The sequence below is a fragment of the Ailuropoda melanoleuca genome, chromosome 4 (assembly GCF_002007445.2).
Source record: "Ailuropoda melanoleuca isolate Jingjing chromosome 4, ASM200744v2, whole genome shotgun sequence".
Taxonomy (NCBI): Eukaryota; Metazoa; Chordata; class Mammalia; order Carnivora; family Ursidae; genus Ailuropoda; species Ailuropoda melanoleuca.
Genome location: NC_048221.1, coordinates 3193526 through 3218118, shown reverse-complemented (window position 1 = coordinate 3218118; position 24593 = coordinate 3193526). Strand labels below are relative to the sequence as shown.

General features: G+C 58.5%; 1 protein-coding gene across 1 annotated transcript in view; it reads left to right on the top strand.

Moving 5' to 3' along the window:
- The first annotated feature begins 13634 nt into the window (after positions 1-13634).
- Positions 13635-24593, top strand: part of SEMA6B (semaphorin 6B) — a 12159-nt gene continuing 1200 nt past the window's right edge. Inside the window, 17 exon segments of the mRNA XM_019809232.2 lie at positions 13635-14005; positions 14934-15083; positions 15225-15348; positions 16988-17048; positions 17182-17244; positions 17647-17748; positions 18141-18231; positions 18601-18720; positions 19162-19250; positions 20719-20936; positions 21754-21885; positions 22110-22259; positions 22638-22820; positions 22907-23053; positions 23777-23854; positions 23953-24011; positions 24423-24543. Coding sequence (XP_019664791.2) covers positions 14963-15083; positions 15225-15348; positions 16988-17048; positions 17182-17244; positions 17647-17748; positions 18141-18231; positions 18601-18720; positions 19162-19250; positions 20719-20936; positions 21754-21885; positions 22110-22259; positions 22638-22820; positions 22907-23053; positions 23777-23854; positions 23953-24011; positions 24423-24543 — 1859 coding nt within the window. The 5' untranslated portion in view covers positions 13635-14005; positions 14934-14962.

The window sequence follows — 24593 nt, the reverse complement described above, 5'->3', positions numbered from 1 at the left end:
CTGCGGGCGCTGATTGGTCCCCGGGGCGGGGGTCACGTGCCCCCCCTCTCCGCCCTGCTCTCCTCCTGCGGGCGCCCTCCGAGTTTAGGGCACCTCCCAGAGGGGGCGCTGCTGTAGGAACCACCCCCACCCCCCTGCCCCGGACGCGTAGATGCTGGAGCTGGAGTATTTGCAAGAGTCCTGTGGCCGGAGGCGATTCACAGACCCTCAGCCCCTGTTTGGCCCTCTCCGGCTGAGGTCTTTGGCATCCTACCGGCCCCGCCCCTTCTTTTTTTTTGGGTTGTCATCTTTGACCCTCAGACTGGAGGAGAACTGAGGCTTGGAGTTAGAGGAAGGGGCCTTCAAGCTGTGGGGATCTGGGTTTGGGCTTAAGGAGGAAAACGGGAGGGTGGCTAATGGCTGGGCCGCTAGAGGACCCCCCCCACCCCATTTACAAAATTGCATTTCTTCCTGTTTCTCTGAGTTCCCTGAGCTTCTCGAGGAGCCTGCTGGCTGGAGCATCCCCCCCTCCATGGGCGCCCCCCACCCAGCCTAGTAGACGCTGTTGGGCTTCTTCAGGGTGGATTTGGAGATGTATCTGGGCAATTGCTTTAAACTCTATTCAGAATGAGCACAGCATGTGGGGAGATGGCTGCGGCTCCCCGGTGGGGTCAGGGCCCACCTGGGAGGGGGTCCTAAGCTCTCTGGGAAGTCGTCTGGGAGGTCACTGTGGCCCATAGGAGATCCCTTGAATACTGGGTAGGTGGCAGCCTGGAAAAAGCCTCCTTCAAATGGCATGTGTCAGCCCTGAACTGGCCCGTTCCCAAGAGTAGATGGGGAAACTGAGGCCCAAGAAATTGGCAGAGTGGGCAAAGAGGGAAGCCAGACCTCTCCCCTCCTGGGGTGGCTAGACAGGGTTAAGGGGGAAAGGAGCTGCCACATGCTGGGAGCCCTCCCAAGGGTTACCCTGGACCCACCCACCCCCTGTCCACTCTGGGCTGTATTGAAATTTAGACCTGGAACCAGTTCCCCAGTCCTCTGCAAAAGAAAAAATTCAATGGAGAGGAAAAAGCTGGGGCTGAGAGGAAGAGCACAGCTGTGTGACCTCAGACAGGTGTCTAGCCCTCTCTGGGCTGCCATCTCCCAGGAGGCGATCTTTGGGTTTAGGGCCGGAATGGAGGGAGATAAGGCAGAGAGGTCACACAAGAACGCCCTGGGTTTGTACCTCTCTACTCTCCCTCCGGCTCCTGCCTACCTCCTGCCAGGGCTGAGCACCCATGGGTCCTCAGGGTCCTGTCGCCTCCTCTGCTCTGAGGTGGGAAGGTGTCTCTGAGTGAAGGTACTGCTTACCCGGGAGGGGCCCCCCTCCTCTAGGTTTTGTGTTCGTCTTCGTCCACTGGGCAAGAAGGTGCTGGAGCCAGGCCGTAGGAGAGTTTGTCACCTGCAGTGGCTGCCCAGGGCTTGAGACGGGAGTTGCTGGGGTTACCTGGGGCTGGACCTGCAAGATAGAAATCAAACTGTCCTTGGAAAGGTGACTCTGACGTCAGCCTGCAGGACAGGTGAGCTGGGTCCCTGGAGGCTGAAGGACGTGCCAGTCGCTCCCGTCTCCTGGGAAGGTGATATCCCTGGCTGACCCCAGGGTATGGTCCATCCTGTCTGCCTGACCCTTTGTCAGAAGATGCTGGGGGGTCCAGAGAGGCCTCAGCCAGTGTCAGGACAGATGGAATCGGGGAAGACTGCCTGGAGGAGGGGGTGCTGGCATTGGACTTGAGGGATGGGAAGGATGATGCCAGGAGAAGAGGGAGACAGGGATTCGAGGTAGACGGAGCAGCTGTAATAGCCACGGTAGGGTGTGTTGAGGGTGCCCTGAGTGGCTGGACTATTTTAGGGGTGGGAGATAATGAGCAATTAGGCCCGAGAGTTGGATAGGGGCCAAGAACGCCAGGTTGAGCTTGGGTTTTATCCCAAGGGCAGTTAGAACCCATGGAAGGTTTTAGAGCAGGGGAGGGAATGGGCAATGTTTTAGACTTTGAGCAGCCGAAAGGAAGGGTAGCTACCAGGAGACAGGCTTCTGGAAACCCAGGGAGCTGCTTGGAGTGGTAGTGAGTTGCCTGTCCCAGGAGGCAGGCAAGTGAGGTTGATAGCCATCTTTCTAGAATCCTGGAAAAATAATTTTGATGTTGGTCAGGGCCCAGGCAATCCTCCAAATTTCTTTTAAATTTCCGGGTACTCTGGGGTTTTTCTTGAACTGTAGTTTAAGATACTGTGATTCAGAAACTCTAAGCCATTTAAGGGGCTGGGGATTCTCCGACTGATTTGTCCAAGACCCAGCAGTGACCAGGGCTGACTGTGAGTGTAGCCTCATTTAGCAGAAGTAGGGAAACTGAGGCTCCAGGCAGCCCTGGACTCAGGCCTCAGCCACCTGCCCCACACCCTGCTATTGAATCCCCCAGGAGCGGCTGCAGGCCGACCACCCCTCCCCCACCAGACACAGCGCAGGGCTGGCCCGCCAGAGCCAGGGTTCAGTGTGTGGCCTGATCGGTCTGGACCTCAGCCACATACTCTCTCATTATCACCGTCGTTTGTCACCTGGCCTTTGGGGATGTCCATGTAAAGTGACAGGCATTAGAATGTGCCACAGAGGTGACTTGAGGGGCCGGAGACCCCTCTCCCACCAGCCCTGCTCCATGACCCTTCACTGGTGGCCGCCTCAAGGCCTGCTGGGAGGGAGGGCCAGGCTAGCGAGGACTACATTTCCCAGGATGCATGTTGGCCCTGGCTGAGCCTGCCTTCCAAGGGCAGACCTAAGGGAGAACTTCCCAACTTCAGGGAGGATTATGGGTTCTCAGAGGGGTCCTGGGGGATACCTGGTCCAGGGCAGCTGGGGACATCCATCACTCAACAAAAGCTCCTAGAGGCCTCCGTATGCCATGACCATGCTGGGTGACACTGGGGATCCCGGAGAAAAAGGCTTTAGCTCTGGTGCCTAGCTGGCCCTCAAGAGGCTTCCAGGCTGGAGAAGGGGAAACAGACAGACCCTGGCCCTCTCTGCTATATGGAGTCAGAGCCCAGGCACAAGGAGCAAATGAGACTGGGGAAAGTTGGTCTCTGTCTCTGCCCAGTGGATCAGAGAAGATGAACAGAGGAGGGGCATTGGAGCTGGGGCAGTGATGGATGTGTAGGAGTTCGTAGTGGGGGTGGCTACATACTTTGATAGTGTTAGAACCTTCTCCCTTTCCCGGAGGCCAAAGAGTCAGAGCCCCTGGGCAGTTGAGACAGCCTCACTGAATTATTGCCCTTAGAGATTGTCCACTTGGATCAGACTTACCTGGGTTTGAGTCCATGTCTTTGCTCACTCACTCACACATTCATTGCCCCTCGTTGAGACTCAGTTTACCCATTTGTAAAGCATAAATGCTATTCTCTCTCCCTTAGGGTTGAACAGTTAAAGGAGAGGACACAGGCAACATGGTGGGTATAGTCCTGTTGTTTTTCTTACTCCGGAAAAAGGAATAACTTTGAGAAGCAGGAACTTGTGACCTCTGGCCCTGATCTCATTTGGAGCTGTGTGGTTTTTGCTCTTACTTCATGAGCTGACAGATATTTCATAAGTGTCTATCTACTAGGTGCTAGGTGCTGGGTACCCAGCAATGACCAAGGCATACCGGGCCCTGCCTTTGTTGAACTCACAGCCAGGTGGGACACGGATACCAACTAGGGAAATAAAGTAAATCAAGTATAATCAGTTTTCCTGAAGACAGAAATACTGGGCTATGTAGCTGAGGAGGACGGGGCTGTTTTAGCTGATGGTGTCAAAGAGCGTGTCTCTGAGGAAGTGGCATCTGAGCTGAGACCTGGAAAATGGGATGGAGCCAGTCATGTGGACATCTGGAGGAAGAGCATTCCAGGAAGAGGGTATAAGCAGTGCAAAGGTCCTGGGGCAGGACCCTGCCCGGTTCACTGGGGGCATTGGAGGCCTGTGTGGTTGGGGCAGAGTGAGTGAGGGGGAGAGACTGAAGGAGGGGCAGGTCTTACAGGGCCTTGGGGGCCTCAGAGGAAGACCTGGGCTTTTACCCCCAGTGAGGCTTGAACCCCAGAGGGCTGCGGGCCAAGGCTGCAGCACCTGACTCAGGACTCACAGCCGTCTTATGGCTGCTGTAGGGAGGACAGTCTGCCGGCAGCAAGGGCCAGAGCTGAGAGACCAGGGGCGAGGCCTCCGTGCTGGTCCAGATGAGCGATGGTGGGGGCCGGCCTAGCTGAAGCAGGAGACGGGGAAAGAAGGTGGTGGGTGGGGTTGGGACTTGCTTACAGAAGGAGGTGGAGAGAAACAGGGCCCCTTTCTCTAAGGTGTGGGGAGTACTGTGGTTAAGAGTGTAGTGTCTAGACTATATGTCCCCGGTTTGAGTCCCAGCTTGGCCAGTTCCTAGCTGTACAAACTTGGGCCTTTCACTCACCCACTCTGGGCCTGTTTCTTTAACCATAAAATGATAAGAACCCCTCCCACCTACCCCACACAGGGCTTAGAACACAATAGACGCCCCTGAGTGTTTGCTGTCATTCCCCTTTGAAGGTCTGAGCCCCAGGCTCTGGGGAGAAATGAGGCACAGATTGGGGTAGCAAATTCCCTGAGGTCACCCAGAAAACAGGGGCCTCTGGCCCTCACTATTTTTTCTCTGTTGACACACGGTTCTCACGCCCCATCCCCCAGAGCCCACGTCACTCTGCCAACATCTCTGCCATTCCTGAGCCCTGACTCACCAGGACTTGTGGTCCACTCTGACCCCAAGGCCGTCCCCCAGGACCTATCGCCCGCCTTTGTCTTCTTCAAGTTCATTTGCCAGGTCTTCCGTTCCCAGCAACACTTAGCACAGCCCTGCCTGCTTCCCACCCAGCGTCTCTTAGTGGTGTCCCCTTGCAGACCTGACCTTCTGGTCCCATCCCACTTGGGGATCCCTGTGGCCTCCCACACAGGGCCTCTGGGGGAGGGGCAGAGTGACTGGAGGAATCTGGGTGGAGGGATCAACCTGGGGGAGAGGAGGGCCTCCAGAATCCCAAGAAAGGAGGACCAGGTTCGCTGTCTTTTTGGATCCCAAGGGCAAGAACCAGATCTCTTTGTCCTCCCTAAAGTGGAGCCCCCAGAGCCAAACCTTACTCCCCTCTGTCCCCCAAAACTGGCCCCAAGAACAGGGCCCAGATCCTCTGCATTTCCTTCAACTTGGGGCTGAGAACAGGGTCTGTCTGTCCCCAGGCCTACCCAGAATTCCCCCCTTGAGAGTCTGTGGGTGTCCATCCCCCCCAGCCCCAGCTCCAGCCCCACTCTGGATTCCCCAAGAGCCCTCAGCCCCCTTGGGCGGCCCCCTCCCAGGCCCTCTAATTACCCACTGGGTATAAATGACACTTTAATTTTCTCAGAATGGTCGCAGCATCGCGGAGAAAGCAGCCCCCCCTTCCCTGTTCCTAATTACAAGTTGCTGCTTCCGACTTGCCTCCTGGAGGCCCAATTTCCAAACAGTGATTAAAATTAATTACCCAGAGCCCCCCCCCTCCGCCCTCGTCTGGGCCTGGAGCCCCGGGGGCCGGTCTGTGGCCCCCACTTGAGGTCCTGCCTCTTCCACCTGTTCTCCACCCTGGCTCCCCGAGTGGCCTGGGGACAGGATAGCCTCTCTCTGGGTCTTGCTTGCGTATCCGCCAACGCATTTTGGCTGTTCGGCCTCATAGACAGATGGCACCTCATGGGCTCTCGGCAAGAGGCAGCATAACCCAGCGGCCCGGGTTCGGATTCCAGCCACACCCTTCCGTGCTGTGTGACCTTGGCCGAGTGGCTTCATGTCTCTGGGCCTGTTTTCCCATCCGCGAAACGGAGATGGTGGTGCTGGTGTCTGTCTCCTTGGGCTGGGGTGGGCAGGAGATAAGTTCACATATGTGAATCGTTGGGCCCAGCACGGGGCCCAGTGTCGGGGCTTCATGAAATCTCAGCGTAAATCCCTGCTCTGCCGGCCACTGCGGGCTGCACGCGGAAGGTGGCTCAGAAACTCGCGAGCACCCAGCATGGACTGAGTGTTTGCTGAGCGCCCCGCTCTGCGCCAAGCCCTGGACATGCGTGACCCTGGTCACGGCGACGCTCCGGCTGTGCTTGTGCACAGTAGGTGCTCGGAAAGTCTGCAATAAACATCCTCGCGGCTCTTTTGCAAGTAGGGACTGTTGGTGGGACACTCGTCGGGCTGGTATTTTGGGAGCGCCCCGGTTTGCAGAGGAGGAAGCGGGAGGATGTGCTGCTGCAGCCCAGACCGGAGAGGGAGAGGGNCGGCTCTTTTGCAAGTAGGGACTGTTGGTGGGACACTCATCGGGCTGGTATTTCGGGAGCGCCCCGGTTTGCAGAGGAGGAAGCGGGAGGATGTGCTGCTGCAGCCCAGACCGGAGAGGGAGAGGGACGAGTTCACCAGCATGCCGCAGACTTTGGAGGGCGAGGGGGCCTCTCTCCCCAGCCCCTCCATGGCCAGGGCCCCAGGGACTCCCTCTGGCCGCTCTGCCAAGTTCCTAGACAGCCCCGGAGCCCGACTGGGCTGCCACAGGGGGCGACTGAGGCAGCTGGAGGAGGCAGCTGTAAGCGGAGCCCGTAACTAGACCTGGAAGGTGCAGGGGCCCGGCTGCCGGGCTGGGTTACTCGATCCCCCCAGGGACACCGGCCCCGGAGCTGGAATCTTGGGGCCGTCAGGCTGACAGCAGCTCCTTCTATGGAACTGGAACAGGGCATCCCGCCCCCATCCAGGCCATGGCAGATGGAGAAACAGGGGCTCCGAGGTTGGCCCACAGTCCCTGGGTCCCCTGCTCTGGCACAGTGGCCCAGAGAGGGTGAGCTGTCGGCCCAAGGCCGCCCAGCGAGGCCATTTCCCGTCACGTGAACACCTGCATACCGGGTCCTGGTGTGTGCCTTAATTTACAGACGAGAAAATTGAGGTGCAGTGTCTGGTCTGGAGAAGGGGGAGAATCCCAGAGGTCCTCTCTCTCTCTCTCTCTCTTTCTCTCGAGGGCAGCTTCCCCCCACCCGCTGCGGTTGTCCCACTGCTCCGGGAATGTTTCCAGCCCCCAGGGCTTTGCCCTTGTGGAGCGCCCTTCCCTACATCTTCACTGCTGTAACCTCCTCAATCCCAGGCCTCAGCTGGAATGTCCTTCCTCCAGGGGTCCCCCAACCCCGGACCTGAGCAGCCCCTTTGCCACCACCTGCCATTTTTACCGTTATTTGGTAACCTGCATACCCTGCCATCTCCCCCGTGGAGTGTGGGGGCCCCACAAAGGCAGGGCTTTGCAACTGTCTAGGTCACTGCTGTGTCCCCGTGCCTGGAACAGTGCCTAGCACACAACTGGCACACAATAATTGCTCATCTGAGGGGTGAATGGATAACTCCCAGTGTAGAAGCCGGAGCTGGACACAGTCGCTCTCAGGCTGGTGAGGTTGGGTGGAGGTGAAGGGGGCTGGTGCCTGGGGGAGCCCAGGGACACAGAGGCTCAGCCAGGGCAGTCAAGGAAGGCTTCCTGGAGAAGGAAACACCCACATGTAGCTGATATAGGTGGTGAGCCGGAGTTGGCTGTGGGGCTTCAAGGAGCAAAAGCAAGCTGACTATGTCTGGGGCATTGGGGGGGTTCCTGGGGAGCAGCTGGGCCTTGAGAAGGCTGAAGACATCCCCCGGCAGAGGGGACAGCCTGAGCAAAGACCTGGATGTGGGACTGGTGAATTCTGGGCGTGCCTGGCAGGAGATGAGGGCAAGTGAAGGTTAAGGTCATCCCCAGGGTGGGAGGGTTTCCTAAATGTCAGCGCATAGAAATCAGCTCTTCCTTCTGTGGGTGCTAGGGAGCCATTGCTGGCCTTTGAGCATGGTGTGGGCTGAGCTTGAGAAGATTGCCTGGGGGAGAGGGATCAGAGAGGAGGGTGGCATTGCCCTTCAAGCCCAAATTCTCAAAAGCCGGGAGGGAAATGCCCAGGCCGGAGGAGGGACCAAAACTCCAGCCCCCAGGCTTTTAGCTTCTGGGAGCCTCTGAAAGCAAGAGGGATTTCAGGTAGATCGAAAGTAGAACTTCCCTGCTAAGGCGGAGAGGAGGGGGGAATCATCCCTGGCTGCGAGCTTATTTCTGGAGCCGGGCTGTCGGCAGCAGTGGTCACTGGCCACACATGGCTGTTGAATCACGTGTGGCTGCCCCGAATTGAAATATGCTCTCTAAATGTAAAACACATACCAGATTCCAAAGATTAATGCGAAAAACGGCATGTTGAAATGTCTCGTTAATCATTTTTACGTTGATTACTGGTGGAAATAACAGTATTTTGGATCAATTGGGTTAAATAAAACACATTATTAAAATGAATTTCCCCTTTTGAATGTGGCCGCCCGGAAATTGAAAAGGACACGTGTGGGCGTGGTTTTCTGTTGGATGGCGCTGGTCTGCGTTATGTCCTCCCAGCGGCAACATTGTAGGCTTGGACTTGGAGTCACCCGCTCTTCTAGGTGGGGCAACCAAGGCCCATGCGGGGGAGGCAACCATCGGAGGGCAGAGTCGGGATTTGAACCTGGGCCGGCTGATGCTGGAGACACAGCCACTACCCTGGAGCTCTTCAGCTAACAGTGTTGTCCGTCCAGCCTGCATTCTGGGCCTCAGTTTCCCCAACCCACCAACAAGATTAGACCCGGGGTTGGCCAGCCTGGCGCCCAGTGAATTGAGGTCCTTGGAAACGGTTTGATGGCCAGAAAGCCATCAAGGGAGGGGGGCAGGCAGCAGCTTCATGGGGGGATGGGTGTACAAACTCTGACACACGGGCGTGCGTGCACACGTGCAGTCGGCCCGCCATGGCTGGGCACACGCGTGTGCTGTGGTTGCATCTATGGATACGTGTGAACACACAGAGGCTGTTACGCGCCATGGACGTTAGGGCCTGTGGACATGTGTGGCGGGGCCCACACCCCTGCGGACATGGGCGAAGTGGAACCAGGGAGGAGGGCAGATCTGGACTCCACTTCTAATGCTGACACTTAGTTCAGTCACTTACTACAAGCCATTACTGAGCACCAGTGGTGTGCCAGATGCTGCAGGGACACGTCGTTGACCAAGACACACCCCAGCCTGCTGTCCCAGGGCTCGCCATCCAGCAGGGCAGACGGGCTCTGAACAGGCTGATATGAGGGTGATTATTTTATTTGGGGGTACCCATGCACAAAGATTGTTGTGCACGCCGATCCCTATGAGATTTTACTAAGTGCAGGCTCTATTGGGGGGGGGTCTGGGGGGGGCTTGGAGCTCTGCATTTCTTTTCTCTTTCTTTCTTTCTTTTTTTAAATTTTATTCATTTGAGAGAGTGAGAGAGCACAAGCAGGGGGTGAGGGAGAGGGAGAAGCGGACCCCTCGATGAGCTGGGAGCCGACATGGGGCCGGACATGGGGCCGGACGTGGGGCTCGATCCCAGGACCTGGAGACCATGACCTGAGCCATCTGAGCCCCATGGGGCTCTGCATTTCTAAGGGCTCCGAGAAGGCTGAGGCTGCTGGTCTCAGGACCACATTCAGAGGAGCAAAAGGTCTAAATTGGACCCTTCGAGAGTGCGGATATCGGTGGGGAGAGGCATGGGGTGCATGGAAAAGGTAGAGGCTCCTGGAGTAGAAGGGTAGGGCTGGGGGGCTGCCTGTGAGGATGTGGCCTTGCCGCAGAGACCTGGAGCAAGAACAGATGCGTTGTTACCCTTCCCTGGCGCCCTGCGGCAGGACCGCACCTGCCTCGCTGGGGGGCGCCCGTGTGGCTGGAGCAGAGCGGGCGAGAAGAAAGATGGGGGGAGGGGGAGGGAGGGGTCTGGGGACAGGTCGCGAAGGGACCTGGGGGCAGCAGGGAGGAGGATTTCCCCCAGGGAGGTGGGAGCCCTGGAGGGCTGTGGGCAGAAGAGGGCCAACCTGACTCAACGGCTCAAACGCTCCCTCTGGTGGCCGCTGCGGGGAAGACGGACGGTGGGGGGGGGCGGCGATGAAGAAGGGAGCCTGGGACCAGGGTGGAGGGGACCAAGCGCGTCCGGGCGGGAGACGGTGGGGGCTGGCCAGGAACGGACCGGAAAGGAGCGAGGATTCTGGATAAACTTGAAGGCAGCGCCCACAGGACTTGCTGGCACTGGGCGTGAGGGTGAGGGCACCCTGGGGGGCAGGGTGTGGGGGGGGCGCTGGGGGAGGACTCCCAGGCGGGGCCTGCGCCATCAGCCGAGGCAGGGGTGACAGAGGAGGCGCCAGCCGGGGGTGGGGACCATCAGCTGCCAGTCAGGAGATCAGCTTGATCTGTATGTTCAGTGCCTTTCCGGTGACAATCCCGACAGGGTTTATGTTTTATCTGTTGTTTGGAACTTAGCGGCTGATCCTAAAATGTATACTGAAGTGCCGCGGGCCAGGGGAGCCCGGACAGCTTGACCTGAAGAGGTGCCAGGTGGGAGAATTTTTCCAGAAGGAAACTGGAGCCTATGTCAAAGTTACAGTAACTGAGGTGCGGGGAAGACGGGAAGACGGTCCAGGGGCCACCTGAGGACTCGAGGAGGTAAAGTAGGGTGGCTTTGAGGAAGTCCCACCTCTGTCTCAGTCTTCTCATCTGTACAGTGGGACCGGGTGCCAAGAGTTGGCGTGATGGTCGGGGTTCTGGCAGAGAGGCCCTGCCACAGCCTGAGGCCTCTTGGGGGGGGTGGCGCTCTGTAGCTTTCTGACTGCACCTCCTGTGTGTCCCCAGGGCCGCAGGCAGGACACGCGCCCTTCCACGGGCAGGCAAACGCGTGGGTGAAGGGATGCCCTCCACGCTGCGGGGCGCACAGGCTGGCCACGCAGCTCCCCCCATCTGGCCCTGGCGGGGGCTCCCGGTGGCCAGGTGCTCAGGCTTCATCCGGGCGGGCGCCGGGTGGCTGCTGGCAGAAGCGCCTCGAGTTTCATGGAGAGAAGCAGATGGTCTTGGGGGGATGGGGGAGGTGCCGAGGCCTCCAGTAACCCCAGGTCAGGGGGTAAACTGAGGCCAGGTGCAGTGAGTCGACCCCAGAGTGGCCTGGACTCCCCCAAAAAAGCATGTGGGGTTCAGTTCAGCTTCACAGCACCCACCTCTTGGGTGCGTTGAGTGGATTAAACGAGTTAATTTCCGTTTTTACAGTGCCTGGCACATAGTGAGTGCTTGGTGCTTGCTACCTTTATTTTTTATTGGGCTCCCACTGTATGCAGGGCCCTGTGCTGGGTGCTGGGGACACAGTGGTGGCCAAGACCCTATCCTGCCCTCTCAGGAGTCTCACTGTCCAGTGGGGGAAAGACAGACAGCCAGGCAGTTAGAAGGTAGGGTACTCAGGGAGCTCATGGGGGACACACAGGCACGTGGGAGCCTGGAGGAAACCCATCCGGGCTGATCTGGGAAGGCTTCCTGCAGGAGGTGTCTGAGCAGAACAAGTTTACCGGGTTACTGGCAGCAGGAGGAAGGTGTGCCAGGCAGAGGGAACAGCATGCGCAGATGTCCAGAGATGGAAGTGGGGGAGAGGAGCTGAGGCTTCATTTTGAGGGCACTGGGGAGCCATAGAAGGGTTTAGGGCAGAAGTTCTCAGCTGGGGCTGATTTTGCGCCCCCCCCCCGGTGACACTGGATAAATGTCTGGGGAAATCTGTGGTTGTCACACTGGGGGTTCTCCTGGCATCAGGTGGGGGGACCAGGGATGCTTCTCGACCCCCCCCCAGTACCCAGGACATTCCCCCAGAGAGAATAGTTGCCCTGAATGTCAATAGTGTCAAAGGGAAGAGACTCTGGTTTAGAGCAGGGGAAAAACAGGTGAGATTTGAGTTCTAGAAAGATTCCTTTGCTACCTTGGGAGGATACCGAAGGGGGAGGACTGGAGGCCAGGAGACCAGGCAGGAGGAGGTGAGGGTTGGGCTACAGGGCACTCAGAGGACAGGTAGGGGACAGGAGGTCAACACCCCATTCTTAGGCTAGGGAATGCTGGGGCTGTCCTTAAGTCGAGGAGCTGGTAGGAGAAACAGGTCCAGACAAGAAAAGCCCAGTGTGGATCCCAGGGGTCCTTGGATGGATCTGTGGGGCTGGGGTCAGGTGGACAGAGAGGGCAAATGAACTCCTTCCCAGGCTCCAGTTGCCGTGTCACAGAGTCAAGAAAACCAGAAGAAAAAGTCAGCCATGAGGTCCCATCCATGCCCTTGGGTATTAAGTTACTGCTAGCCTCTCTGGGTTGAGGGTTGAGGGAATGGGCTGGGTGATCATTGATCTTCGTTATGGCCACTGGGGTGCTCAACCCCTAGGAGCAAAATCCTGGAGCCAGAGAGCCCTGGGTTCCACCCAGCTGCCACATCCTCTCTGGTGGGACCATAGCCCCCAAATCAGACCCTCAGTTTTCACATCTGCAGAATGGGCTGACTGTTACACCACTCCCGCTACAGCCAGCGGGGGGGCTCTGTGAAGTAATTCCTGGAAACCACCCAGCCCCCACTTCTGGTACGTTCTGTGGCAACAGCAACAGCAGGAATCATAGTGATTAACATTTATTGAGCACCTGCGCCATGCCAGGTGCTGTGCTAATTCCTGCCGTGCCTAGGAGATCCATACTGTTCCCATGCCCATTTTACAGATGAGGAAACTGAGGCCCAGGGCCAGAACATGTCCAGGGTCACACAGCATGTAAATGGCAGAGTTGGGCTTTGAACACTTGCAGCCTGGCTCTGGAGCCCTGCATGGCCACTGAATGGAAGCCTTGTTCGGAAGGTTCTGATAAAACATGGAATAGAATGTACAGGGCATCACCTCACACCCATTAGGATGGCAACTATCAAGAAAGCAGAAAAGAACACATGTTAGCAAGGAAGGACTGCTGGCAGGAATGTGAGATGGGGGCAGGTCCTCAGAGAAGTGAAACAGAATCACCATGTGATCCTTGGTCTACACCCAAAAGAATTGAAAGCAGGGTCTCAAAGAGATGTTTGCAAACCCAAGTTCCTAGCAGCCTTATTCACAATAGCCAAGAGGTGGAAGCAACCCACGTTTCCATCGACAGGTATGCGGATAAGCGCAGTGCAGTCCAGCCCAAGCTGGAACACGGTCCAGTCTTAGAAAGGAAGGACATCCTGACATCTGCCACAACGTGGAGGGACCCTGAGGACACTGTGCTCGGTGAAAGGAGCCAGACCCAGAAGGACACATCCCACAGGACCCCACTCCCAGGAGGTCCCCAGAGGAGTCCCGTCCACACAGACAGAGAGTGGATGGTGGGAGCCAGGGCTGGGGCAGGGGCTGGGGAGTCCGTGCTTCCTGGGGACAGAGTCTCAGTTTGGGGAGACGGAACGTTCTGGAGACGGAGGGTGGGGATGGTTGCAGGACAGTGTGAGTGCTCAACTGAGCTGTGCACTTAAAAATGGTTAAGATGGTAAATTTAACACAATATAAAAAGAAAAATGTTTAAAAAAAGAAAAAAAAAAAGGACAGCGCTCCTGAGAAGCCAGGGTGACCCAGGCAGGTGTTGCTGGGGGAGAAGGCTGGGGGGGAGGGCAGCAGCAGGCTGGAGGCCACGTTGGGGGCCTTGACTGCTCTGCAGTGGCTGGGACCTAGATTGGGGTCACTGGGAGCCATGGGAGGCTGTGGAGCAGGGGAGGAGCCAGGGAAGGAAGCTCTTAAGGAAGTAGAGACATGTCCCCCGAACACGTGGGATCCGGGCGTCCTCTGAGTCACAAACCCTGGAAGTCCAGGGTCATAGAGAGGAAGCTCTTCTGGTCCACGCAAGGCCTTCCTGTTTTTTGGCCCTGAATCCTCAGAGGCAGGCACTCCAGGGCCAGAGTTCCCGTACCACCTTCACCTCCAGGGGTTCAGAATCTGGAGCTCTGAGGCCAGGACAGGGCGTGGAGTTGTCCCTGCTGCTCAGACGGGGAAACTGAGGCACGGGGCTTGCCTGAGGCTTCCCGGAAGGACGAGGCTGCAGGTTTCTCACTCAGGACCTCCAGACGGCACCCCTGCTGGTAGGGGTGTGGAGGGCTGGGTTCCAGAGGGTGAGTTCTGCTCACACTTCACTAACCCATCCTCACCGGGTCTGAGTCTCCATGCTGCACACCGGGCAGGTGCTTCGGATTACCTTGAATGGGGGCGGGAAGCAAGCTCCCCTGAGAGGTAGTGAGGTGCCTGTCACTGACGTGTTCCAGCAGAGGCCAGAAAGGCTGGACTTGGGAAGGAAGTGAGATGCACTGGGGCCCCTCTGAGGTCCCCGGCCAGCAACATTCTACGATTCTAAAGGATAGCAGTTCCCAGATTGTGGTTTCTAAATTCTGAGAGACTGAAATTTTTTTTGAGCCTTTCACTTTAAGATTGTTGTGGGGTTTTTTTTTAAGATTTTATATATTTATTAATTTATTTGATAGAGTGAGCAAGCGGTGGGGGGAGGAGCAGAGGGTGAGGGACAAGCCGACACCGCGCTGAGCAAGGAGGCCCACGCCGGGCTTGATCTCACCACGCTGAAATCACGATCTGAGTGGAAACTAAGAGTCAGTTGCTTAACCGACTGAGCCATCCAGGTGCCCCAGGATTGTTGTGTTTTAATTGTAAGAATTCTGGAATATATGTTTTGATATTGAATTACTTAAGTACGTGTTGTTAAGTGTTGTGTCTGTCGTTATCGTGGTTGTTTTTTAATTATTTAATATCATTTCATTTAAAAGTCATTAAATATTGTCATTATTAGTTTTTTGTTAGAAACCATTTCCGGAGCTCTCACTACGATGTGGTCAGAAAGTCTTTCTGATAATTAAATAAGTGCCGGCGTTACTATTATTGCCGTGGTTGGTGTTATGTTTTATTATTACCCCAATGGGGAGTGTCTTTGGCGCTCGAAGGGCCAGGCCGCTGCAGCTCGCAGGCGCCATCTCTCGGCGGAGGGCGGGACTGCAGGCCACGCTGCTCACCAACCAGGCCCCTCGCCCGCAGGTCTCACTTCTCGTCGCCCCGACCTCGCCATGCGGACCCCGCGAGCGCCCCCTCCTCGCCCGGCCCCACTGCTCCTACTGCTGCTACTGGGGAGAGCCAACGGCCTCTTCCCCGAGGAGCCACCGCCACTCAGCGTGGCCCCCAGGGACTGTGAGTGGGGGTCCTGGGGGAGCAGGGGTCCAGAGGAAGGGTCTTGGGTCCCAGCTGGGTCTGCTGTCCACTTCCCTCAAGGGCTCACCAGGCCAGGCTCACCCCAGCCCTGGATCACAGCCCTCCCCAACCCTCCCCCAGACCTGAACCACTACCCCGTGTTCGTGGGCAGCGGGCCAGGACGCCTGACCCCCACAGAGGGTGCTGACGACCTCAACATCCAGCGAGTCCTGCGCGTCAACAGAACCCTATTCATCGGGGACAGGTATGAGGGGTTGTTTGGCAGAGTGTAAGGTGAGGTGTGGGGAGCAGGTGGCAGCATTTGGGGGAGGTTTGCTTGATGGGCCGTATTGTTTGGCTGGAGTACAATTTGGCATCTTTGGGGTGGGACTTTAGAAAGGGCGCTGACTGAATTCCACTGGTGGTTACAGCCCGGAGTCTGCTATGGTGTGTTTGCAGGTGGTTACAGCTTTTTGGTTAGAGTTCCCTGGTTTCTACAGAGATTGCTGATGTGGGGCTCCAGTGCTTCTCTGAGAAGGTGACATTTGAGTTGAGACCTGAGTGATAAGGAGCCAGCCATGGGGACATTTCGGGGGAGAGGGAGAAATCTGGACAGGGAGCACAATCTGTGCAAAGGTCCTGTGGCAGGATCTGGCCTAGGGTGTTGGAAGAACATTGAGGAGGCCCGATTGGCTGGAGCACAGTGGGTCACGGGGAGAGAGGTGGGGGGGAGGGCAGGGAGGGGACAGGGAGGTCGTGCAGGGCCTTGTGGGCCTCAGGGAGGACTTGGGCTTTTCCCCCAGTGAGGTGGGAGCCCTGGAGGGCTTTGGGCAGAGGAGGGTGGGACCTGGCTCAGGTGCTCATGGGTACCATCTGGTGGCTGCTGCGGGAAGGACAGACCGAGGGCAGGAGCAGGGTGACCAAGGCAAAGGCGACTGCCCTGGTTCAGGGTGAGCTAGGGTGCTGGTCCTGGAGTGCATGAGAAGTGGGTAAATTCTTGGTAGACATTAAAGGCAGAGCTGACAATATTGGCTTATGTGGGGGAGGCAAGGAGAAGCGGCAAGTTGAGGGTGACTCCCAAGTTGTGACCTTCATCCCTGGAAGGACAGGGTGGCCTCCGCTGAGATGAGCAGCAAGGCAGGACAGGTGTAGGGGACAGTCGGGTGCAGCGTGGCCAAGCTGAGTGTGAGACACCAGGGAGCCGCCCCAAAGAGACCTCCAGGATCAGTCGGACCCCAAGTCTGGAGCTCAGGGGAGGCCTGGGCTGGAAACAGGACTGTGGGTGTCATCCTGCCACAGACCAGGGGTGGGGGAGTTGGGGGAGTGGATGAGGCTGCCCAGGAGGGGAGCGGGTGGGGAGCGAAGAGGCCCAAGGACCCAGCCTGGGCACTGGAGGAGGGATGGGAGACCAAGGGGGCCGGAGGGGTGGGAGGGGAGTGAGGTCCCTGGGGAGTTCCCAGGAGAGGGGGGGCGGTTTGCGGGGGCGAGTCAGTCAGATACTGCACGAGGGGGAGGAGGACAGAGAAGTGACTGCTGGACTTCACACGAGGTCGCCAGTGACGACCTGGGCAGTTTCTGCGGGCTGGGGGAGCCTGGGGGAGCCTGGGGGAGCCTGAGAGGTGGTGGGAGGGGCACCGGAGAGTTCGTCATGCTGGGGCTAGGCCCCTAGAGCCATGGGGTGTGTAAGCGTGAGGTGACGTGTCAAGGTGGATGGGGCCGCTAGAACCCGTGGGTCGTTTTCCGGCCTGGGAGGCGTGCGACGACAGCAGGCATGTTCAGTGGTGCAGGCGCGGCTGAGGCATAGCGCGCCCCCGCGTGTTACGTGCGGGACACGACTGCTGCTGCCAGGAGGGGGGGGCGGGGACGGGAGGCGCCCATCCTCACTAGCTGCACCACTCCCCCAGGGACAACCTGTACCGGGTGGAGCTGGAGCCCCCCACGACCACGGAGCTGCGGTACCAGCGGGTGAGGAGGGGGCCCAGGTGGGAGGGGTGAGGGCAGCACTTGAGGCTCCTGCCAGGGGGCCCTGACACGGTGCCGGGGAGCAAGAATTGGGCGGCAGGGGTCCCGCTCCCCTCACCACTCCCTCTGCTCTCAGAAACTGACCTGGCGCTCCAACCCCAGTGACATCAACGTGTGTCGGATGAAGGGCAAGCAGGAGGTGAGTGGGCCCCGGCCACGCCTCCGGCCACGCCCCAATCCGGCCCAGCCCGGGGCAAATGTCCCTCAGTCTCCATCCCCCGCCAGAACCCTCGCGTTGCCGTGGCTACGCCCAGAGCCTGGCCACGCCCCCGGGTGGTCCTCGGGCATGGCCACGCTCACAGCCTTGATCCTGCCGGAACGCCAACCCTTCCGTGGCCTTCGATGCGAAGTATTCCTGCGCGGTGGCGGGTTCCTCAGTCCCCTGGAAGATCCAGTCCCATTTCAGCCCCTGATGTGATCCCAGTCCTGGCCACGCCCACACCCCCGGCCCCACCCTGCAACCCCCCCAGCCCTCTACACTGGCCACGCCCGCCCCCATGACCACGCCCACCATGGCCTTTGTCTTCCCGCCCCACCACAGGGCGAGTGTCGGAATTTTGTAAAGGTGCTGCTTCTTCGGGACGAATCCACGCTCTTTGTGTGCGGTTCCAATGCCTTCAACCCCGTGTGCGCCAACTACAGCGTGAGTCCCCGCCTTTCACAGCCCTGCCTGCCCCAGGGCCAACCTCCTGGTCTTGGCTCACCGGCCCTCTGCTCGCCCAGCCCTTTCCCCAGGCCACATCACCTCCTACGGGAAGCCTTACTGGATATGCCCTCCTCGAGAGGAGGCTTCGAAAGGAGATCTCGGAAGCCATAGTTATTTAAGCTACAAGCGAGTTATAGGATTAACTGGAACTGACTCTTAGACCCGTTCGCAGATCAGTAAACTAAGCCCTAGAGAGCTTCAATGACTGACCAGAGCCATGGTCGCCACAGTGACCACAGCATCCAAGGTGGAGGCAGGATTGCTCAGGGGTGGGGGGGCTGCCAGATGTGGCCAGGAGCTCTGTCACTCAGGCCCCGTCCCCCCTGCAGATGGACACACTACAGCCCCTCGGGGACAACATCAGCGGCATGGCCCGTTGCCCATACGATCCCAAACACGCCAACGTTGCCCTCTTCTCTGGTGAGTGCCCCCAGCTCCTACCATCTGATGGGGCCCGACCCATGTGGCGTTTTTCACTCTTGGAGTTGGGTTAGTGTGAAAGTGGCTGTGATGCAGGTAGAGTCTCAGCTACGGTCAGGGCTCAGCCATGGTCAGCACTCAGCCAAGGTCAGGGCTCAGCCATGGTCAGCACTCAGCCAAGGTCAGGGCTCAGCTGGGGGAGCTGAGATCCACCTGGTCTCGGGCTTAGGTGGCGTCAGGGCTCAGTGTAGGGACAGGAGCTCCTTGGGCTCTGGGCTCAGTCTTGGAAGATCAAGTTTTGACTCACCCCACCCCTGGCCTCTATGATGTAACTTCTCACCTGCTTCCCCCCAACTCACGCCCATCCAGAAGGGATGCTCTTCACCGCCACGGTGACCGACTTCCTAGCCATCGATGCTGTCATCTACCGCAGCCTGGGGGACCGGCCCACTCTGCGAACCGTGAAACACGACTCCAAGTGGTTCAAAGGTGGGGCAGGCATTCATCAAATCCCCCCACCAGAATAAGAGCCCCAGAGGAGACAGGGAGGGGACTCCCATCTCATCTTTGGAACCGACTGACCTCATTGAAGATAAAGCTAGAGGAGGGATTTCAGTTGGATCTAAAGAGAACTTGCTGGAAATGGGTGGTTTAGAAGCCTGAAATGGAACTTCAAGAGGCATATAGTGGGAACTTAGCTCTTCAACAAAGATAACAGATATTGCCGTTTGTGGAGGGCAGACACAGTGCTTTTAGGATTCTGACACCCAACACCCCCCCCAAAATCTTTGAGTCTGTTTTATTTTGCCTGGGTAATTGGCCAGTGTCCCCCCTCCACGGTAAAAGCATTCACCAAGCTGATGTGTTCGCAGCCCCCAGAAACTCCGTTTCTCATGCCAGGGACTGGGTTCTGACCCCCCTTTCCTACAGAGCCCTACTTTGTCCACGCGGTGGAGTGGGGCAGCCACATCTACTTCTTCTTCCGGGAGATCGCGATGGAGTTGAACTACCTGGAGAAGGTGAGGTCCTATCTCCCCCACTCCTGGTCGTGGGGCGTGGAGCTGAGAGACTCCGGTCATGGGAAGTAGGGAGTAGAGGTGAATCTCCACCAGGGGCAAGAGTTTCCACCCTCCACCTCTTGTCCTCAAGACCCTCCAGTCCAGCCAGGACCAGGCCCCTGAGGCTGGAAGACATTTATGGAGCGCCCTTGGTGCACACAGCCCCGGGTGAGGTTCATGGGTTTGAAGGCAGGTAACACCTCGGGTTCCAGTCCTGGTGTCGTTGCTATTCGCCTGTCCACCCACCCATCTCTCAACCATTTATCCGTCCTTCATTCACTGTGCATCCCTCTGTCCACTCACCCTCCCACTCAGCCACCTTCTCACTTACCCATCTCTGTGTTCTTCAGCCCACCCGTAATTCCATCCACTCACGTATCCATCTATCCATTTACCCATCTGCCCACCCATCGACTCAAAGATCACCCATCTGCCCATCTGCTCATCTGCCCTACGTCCCACTCTCTTCCTTATTCAGCCATTTATCCAGCTACCTGAGCATTCATTCATATCCCTAACCATCCACTTATCTATCCTACTCATTAGCTCATTCATCTCCTCTATCTGTCCACCCTTTGGTATATCCAATTGTCTAGTCGCCCCCCTCATAACTTACTCATCCATGCCATTCAGCGTTCTGTCTACCCACGCATCCGCTCATCCGTCTACCCACGCATCCGCTCATCCGTCTACCCACGCGTCCGCTCATCCGTCTACTCATGGAACTACTCACCCATTGGTCTGTCCTTATGTTCTTCTTCGTCTGCCCGTCCATCTATTCCTCCTCCATGCAACCACCCATTTATCCACTTACCCATCCACCCATCCATGCCCCCACACACCCATTCATCTCCCTTCTGTCCATTCATCCATACACACATCCTTCTACCCATCCATCAGCTCCTTTATTATTTTACTCATTATCCATCATTGTCTCCTTCAAATTTGTTCTTCCATCCATCCATCCATCCATCCATCCATCCATCCATCCATCCAGGAATCCATCCATCCAGGCAGCCAGACAGTTAAGTGCACAATCTTCCATTTACTACTAGTGTGACCTTGGGCCAGTCACTTCTCTTTCTCTGGTCCTCAGTTTCCCCATCTGTACAATGGGGATATCGTTCCCCTCTTTTGTAGAGTTTGGGAGCAATGTAGGGGGTGATGAGGATTAAGTGCCTGATACATAGTGAGCGATCCGCAAACACGTGAGATTCGGATTGGGATGGCCATGCTTGTGAGGACCGTCACCGACATCCCCATGTTTCCACTGGGGAATGCGGTGCTGAGAGGAGTATGGTGACTGTCTGGGGTCACACAGTGAGCCAGGGACAGACTCCTCCATCCCAGCCTGGGTGATGGCCAGTGTGGCCTGAGGGCAGCCTCCCGGACATGGGGCTCAGGCCCCCATTTGTCTGCTGTCGCACAGGTGGTGGTGTCCCGCGTGGCCCGGGTGTGCAAGAATGACCTGGGAGGCTCCCCTCGGGTGCTGGAGAAGCAGTGGACGTCCTTCCTGAAGGCGCGGCTCAACTGCTCCGTGCCCGGGGACTCCCATTTCTACTTCAACGTGCTGCAGGCCGTCACGGGTGTCGTTAGCCTGGGCGGCCGGCCCGTGGTCCTGGCTGTTTTCTCCACTCCCAGCAACAGGTCAGAGGGCCCCGAGGGGAGCAAACGGGGGCACTGGGGGGACAGGAGCGGAGCGCTCCACATTCATCATATATTCCCTGGGTCCTGGGCTGGGCCAGATTGGATTCCCAAGCGCCATCATCCCCAGGCTGGGGTGGGACAAAGCCAGATACAGACCCTCCATGGCCCTTTGATCAGAAGGGGGCAGATGGGGGATGTCCTCATCCTCTGCCTTTAGAGGAGGGGGTCAGGGAGGGCTTCCTGGAGGAGGGGACATTGGAATGCCACCAATGGGTGTGAGATGGCAGGAGAGGGAAGAGCATTCCAAGTTGGAGGAATAGCATGTGCAAAGGCCCTGAGGCTGCAGTGAGTTTGGTATGTTTAAACAATAGGGAGGAGGCCCCCCACCGTGGCTGGAGAGGAGGGGCCAAGGGGGAGAGTAGAGGATATGAGGGCAGAGAGGTGACGAGCCACTGGGAGGAGCCTGGACTGTATCCTGAGAGCTCTGGGGAGCCATGGGAGAATGAGGAGCAGAAGAGAGACAAGGTCAGATGTGCATTTTTGGAGAGCCCCCTGGGGGATGGGTTGAAAGGGGCCAAGAGTGGCATCTGGGAGACTGGATGTCCAGGCAAGTGACAACGGGTGGCCATGGAGGAGCTGACCTGTGGTCCGGTCTGAGCCCTAATGAGGAAGCAGAGTGACTGGACTGGGTGGGTGGCATCTGTGACCCAGGGGAGGGAACATCTGACGGCTTTACTGGGACAAAGACTCTCTGGCGTGCTTGTCCAAGGCAGTGCCCTCCACCAGGCTCACCGCTGCCTTTCACCTAACCCCCCAGCATCCCCGGCTCGGCTGTCTGCGCCTTTGACATGACTCAGGTGGCCGCTGTGTTCGAAGGCCGCTTCCGTGAGCAGAAGTCCCCTGAGTCCATCTGGACGCCCGTGCCGGAGGATCAGGTCCCGCGGCCCCGGTGAGAGCCCCCTCGCTCCTGAAACAGGTGCCCGGGTGGGGTCCAGACCCTAGGACGAAGGGCTGGGGCTTCCAGGTGGTTATCTGTTGCTGAGTTCAGCTGTACCCATTACACAGACACAGAAAACTGAGGCCCTTTGGCAGGGTAGCAGGTCCCCTGGCAAATCAGAACCCCTGTGTAGGGATGTCCGAGTCCACCCTGACCACCGCTTCTTCCCCACCTAGCCCCGGGTGCTGTGCAGCTCCCGGCATGCAGTACAATGCCTCCAGCGCCTTCCCCGACGAGATCCTCAACTTTGTCAAGACCCACCCCCTGATGGACGAAGCGGTGCCCTCTCTGGGCCACGCGCCCTGGATCGTGCGAACTCTAATGCGGTCAGTCCCATGCGTGGCCAGGGTCCCGGCGGGGCAGTGGGTGGTGATGAGAGCCCAGGCCGGGGTGGTGGGTGGGGAGGAAGAATGGGGCCCCCTGTGGGCATGAGGGCAAGGGGAAGAGCGGTCCTGCTACAATCAGGCCCTCCGGACAGCTGAGCTTGCAGTGACCCAGGGCCACGCGGTGGGGACGGGGGGAGAGAGGTGAAAGGGGAGACGCGTCCAGGCTGGAGCCCAGCTTGGGGGTCTGTCTCTCTGTGATGCGCACCCATGTTCCCACGCCCACACCCACCGTGCCTGGCATGGGTGCTGTCTCTGCAGGTGCCCAGGGCACCGCAGGGGCTATGGGACCAGCCTAACTCCTGCCCACCCTGGCCCCAGGCACCAGCTGACGCGAGTGGCTGTGGATGTGGGCGCTGGCCCCTGGGGCAACCACACCGTTGTCTTTCTGGGTTCCGAGGTGGGCACCGTCCTCAAGTTCCTCATCTGGCCCAATGCCAGCACCTCGGGCACCACGGGGCCCAGTGTCTTCCTGGAGGAGTTTGAGACCTACCGGCCAGACAGGTGGAGTGGGCGGAGGTCCGGAAGTGGGACCGGTGGGCGGGGAGATGGGGCTTCCCCTCGAGTCTTACCAATCTGCACCCCCGCAGGTGTGGACGGTCGGGCGGCGGCGAGGCAGGGCAGCGGCTCTTGAGCCTGGAGCTGGACACAGCCTCAGGTGGCCTGCTGGCAGCCTTCCCCCGCTGTGTGGTCCGCGTGCCTGTGGCCCGCTGCCAGCAGTACTCAGGGTGCATGAAGTGAGTGCCCCCAGGGGCAGGCGGTGGAGGTGAAGGGAAGGCAAGGGGAAATGAGCATGGGAAGCCAGCGGAACCAAGTGCAAGGCCAGGGCCCAACAGCATTCTGACTCACTGAACAATGAGCAGAGGGCAGAGCCCCTGCAAAGGCGCCAGGGCAGGAGCGGGCCTTTTATGTTGGAAGAACCTCAAGGAGGCCCAATTGGCTGGAGCAGAGTGAGCGAGGGGGAGAGAGGGAATAGGGGAGCACTGAGAGGGGAGTGGGGCAGTCCTGCAGGGGCCGGGTCTTGAGGGCCATGGAGAAGACTTGGGCTTTCAAAGGTGGGAGCCCTGGAGGGCTGTGGACAGAGGAAGGTATGAGATCTGATTGATATCTTTAAGAGCAGCGGGAGCGAAAGCTGGGGTCAGGAAGACAGCTGTCCTCCTGCCTTTAAAGTGGGGGCAAGATCAGATGTAACGTCCTGGTGCACCCCCAGGCTCAGCTGAGCCCTCAACAAGGAGAAATCCTTCCCGGAGCCCTCCTGCGCGGCAGTAATGATGCCTTGACTCCAGGCCCCGCTCTGCCATTTAGACACAAGTGGACTGTCCTGGGCCTTGCCTATAAAGTGCGGGAATAAGTAGCCCCTAGCTCAAAGATTTGTCCCAAGGACTCCGGGAACTGACAGTCAGAGGTGCCTCGTAAGGGACCATGGTTGACGGACCCACTGGGTCACTTGTCTGCTCTAGGAACTGTATTGGCAGTCAGGACCCGTACTGCGGGTGGGCCCCTGATGGTTCCTGCATCTTCCTCAGTTCCGGCACCAGGTACTGGGGGAGAGGGTGTAGGGGAGCGTGTCTGGTCCACCTGATGCTCAGGCTTTGAGAGAGAGGTTTCTGCTGACTGCCTTTCTTACCCCTATTAGAGGTGCCTTTGAGCAGGACGTGTCCGGGGCCAGCACCGCAGGCTTAGGGGACTGTACAGGTAAGCGGAGTGCGGGACGGCAGGGGGCTGGGCGCCACCAGGGTTCTCCTAGTGCCCTTTGCTGCCCAGGCCCAGAAAGACGGGGGTGGCCTCAGTCAGAGCATTGGAGGGGCAGGGATTCCACTTCCAGGAGGGGTGGGGTGGCAAGGGAGAGACAGAGAGAGGCCCAGAGATAGGCCACGAAGCAGACAGACAGACTCGGGAGAGGACACACAGACCCCAGCAGAGAGATGCCAAGAGACAGGCAGACACGCTCTGAAAGGGGCCCAGAGACACCAGGAGGCAGACGGACAGACGGACAGACACACTCGGAGAGGACCGGCGCACAGCCGGAGGGGCCGCGGCGGCGGGAGGCGGGCCGGGCGGTCTCCGAGACCCCTGTGGCCCCTCTCACGCGGCGCTCCCGGCCAGGACTCCTGCGGGCCAGCCTGGCAGAGGAGCGCGCCGGGCTGGTGTCGGTGAACCTGCTGGTGACGTCGTCGGTGGCGGCCTTCGTGGTGGGCGCCGTGGTGTCCGGCTTCAGCGTGGGCTGGTACGTGGGCCTCCGCGAGCGGCGAGCTGGCGCGCCGCAAGGACAAGGAG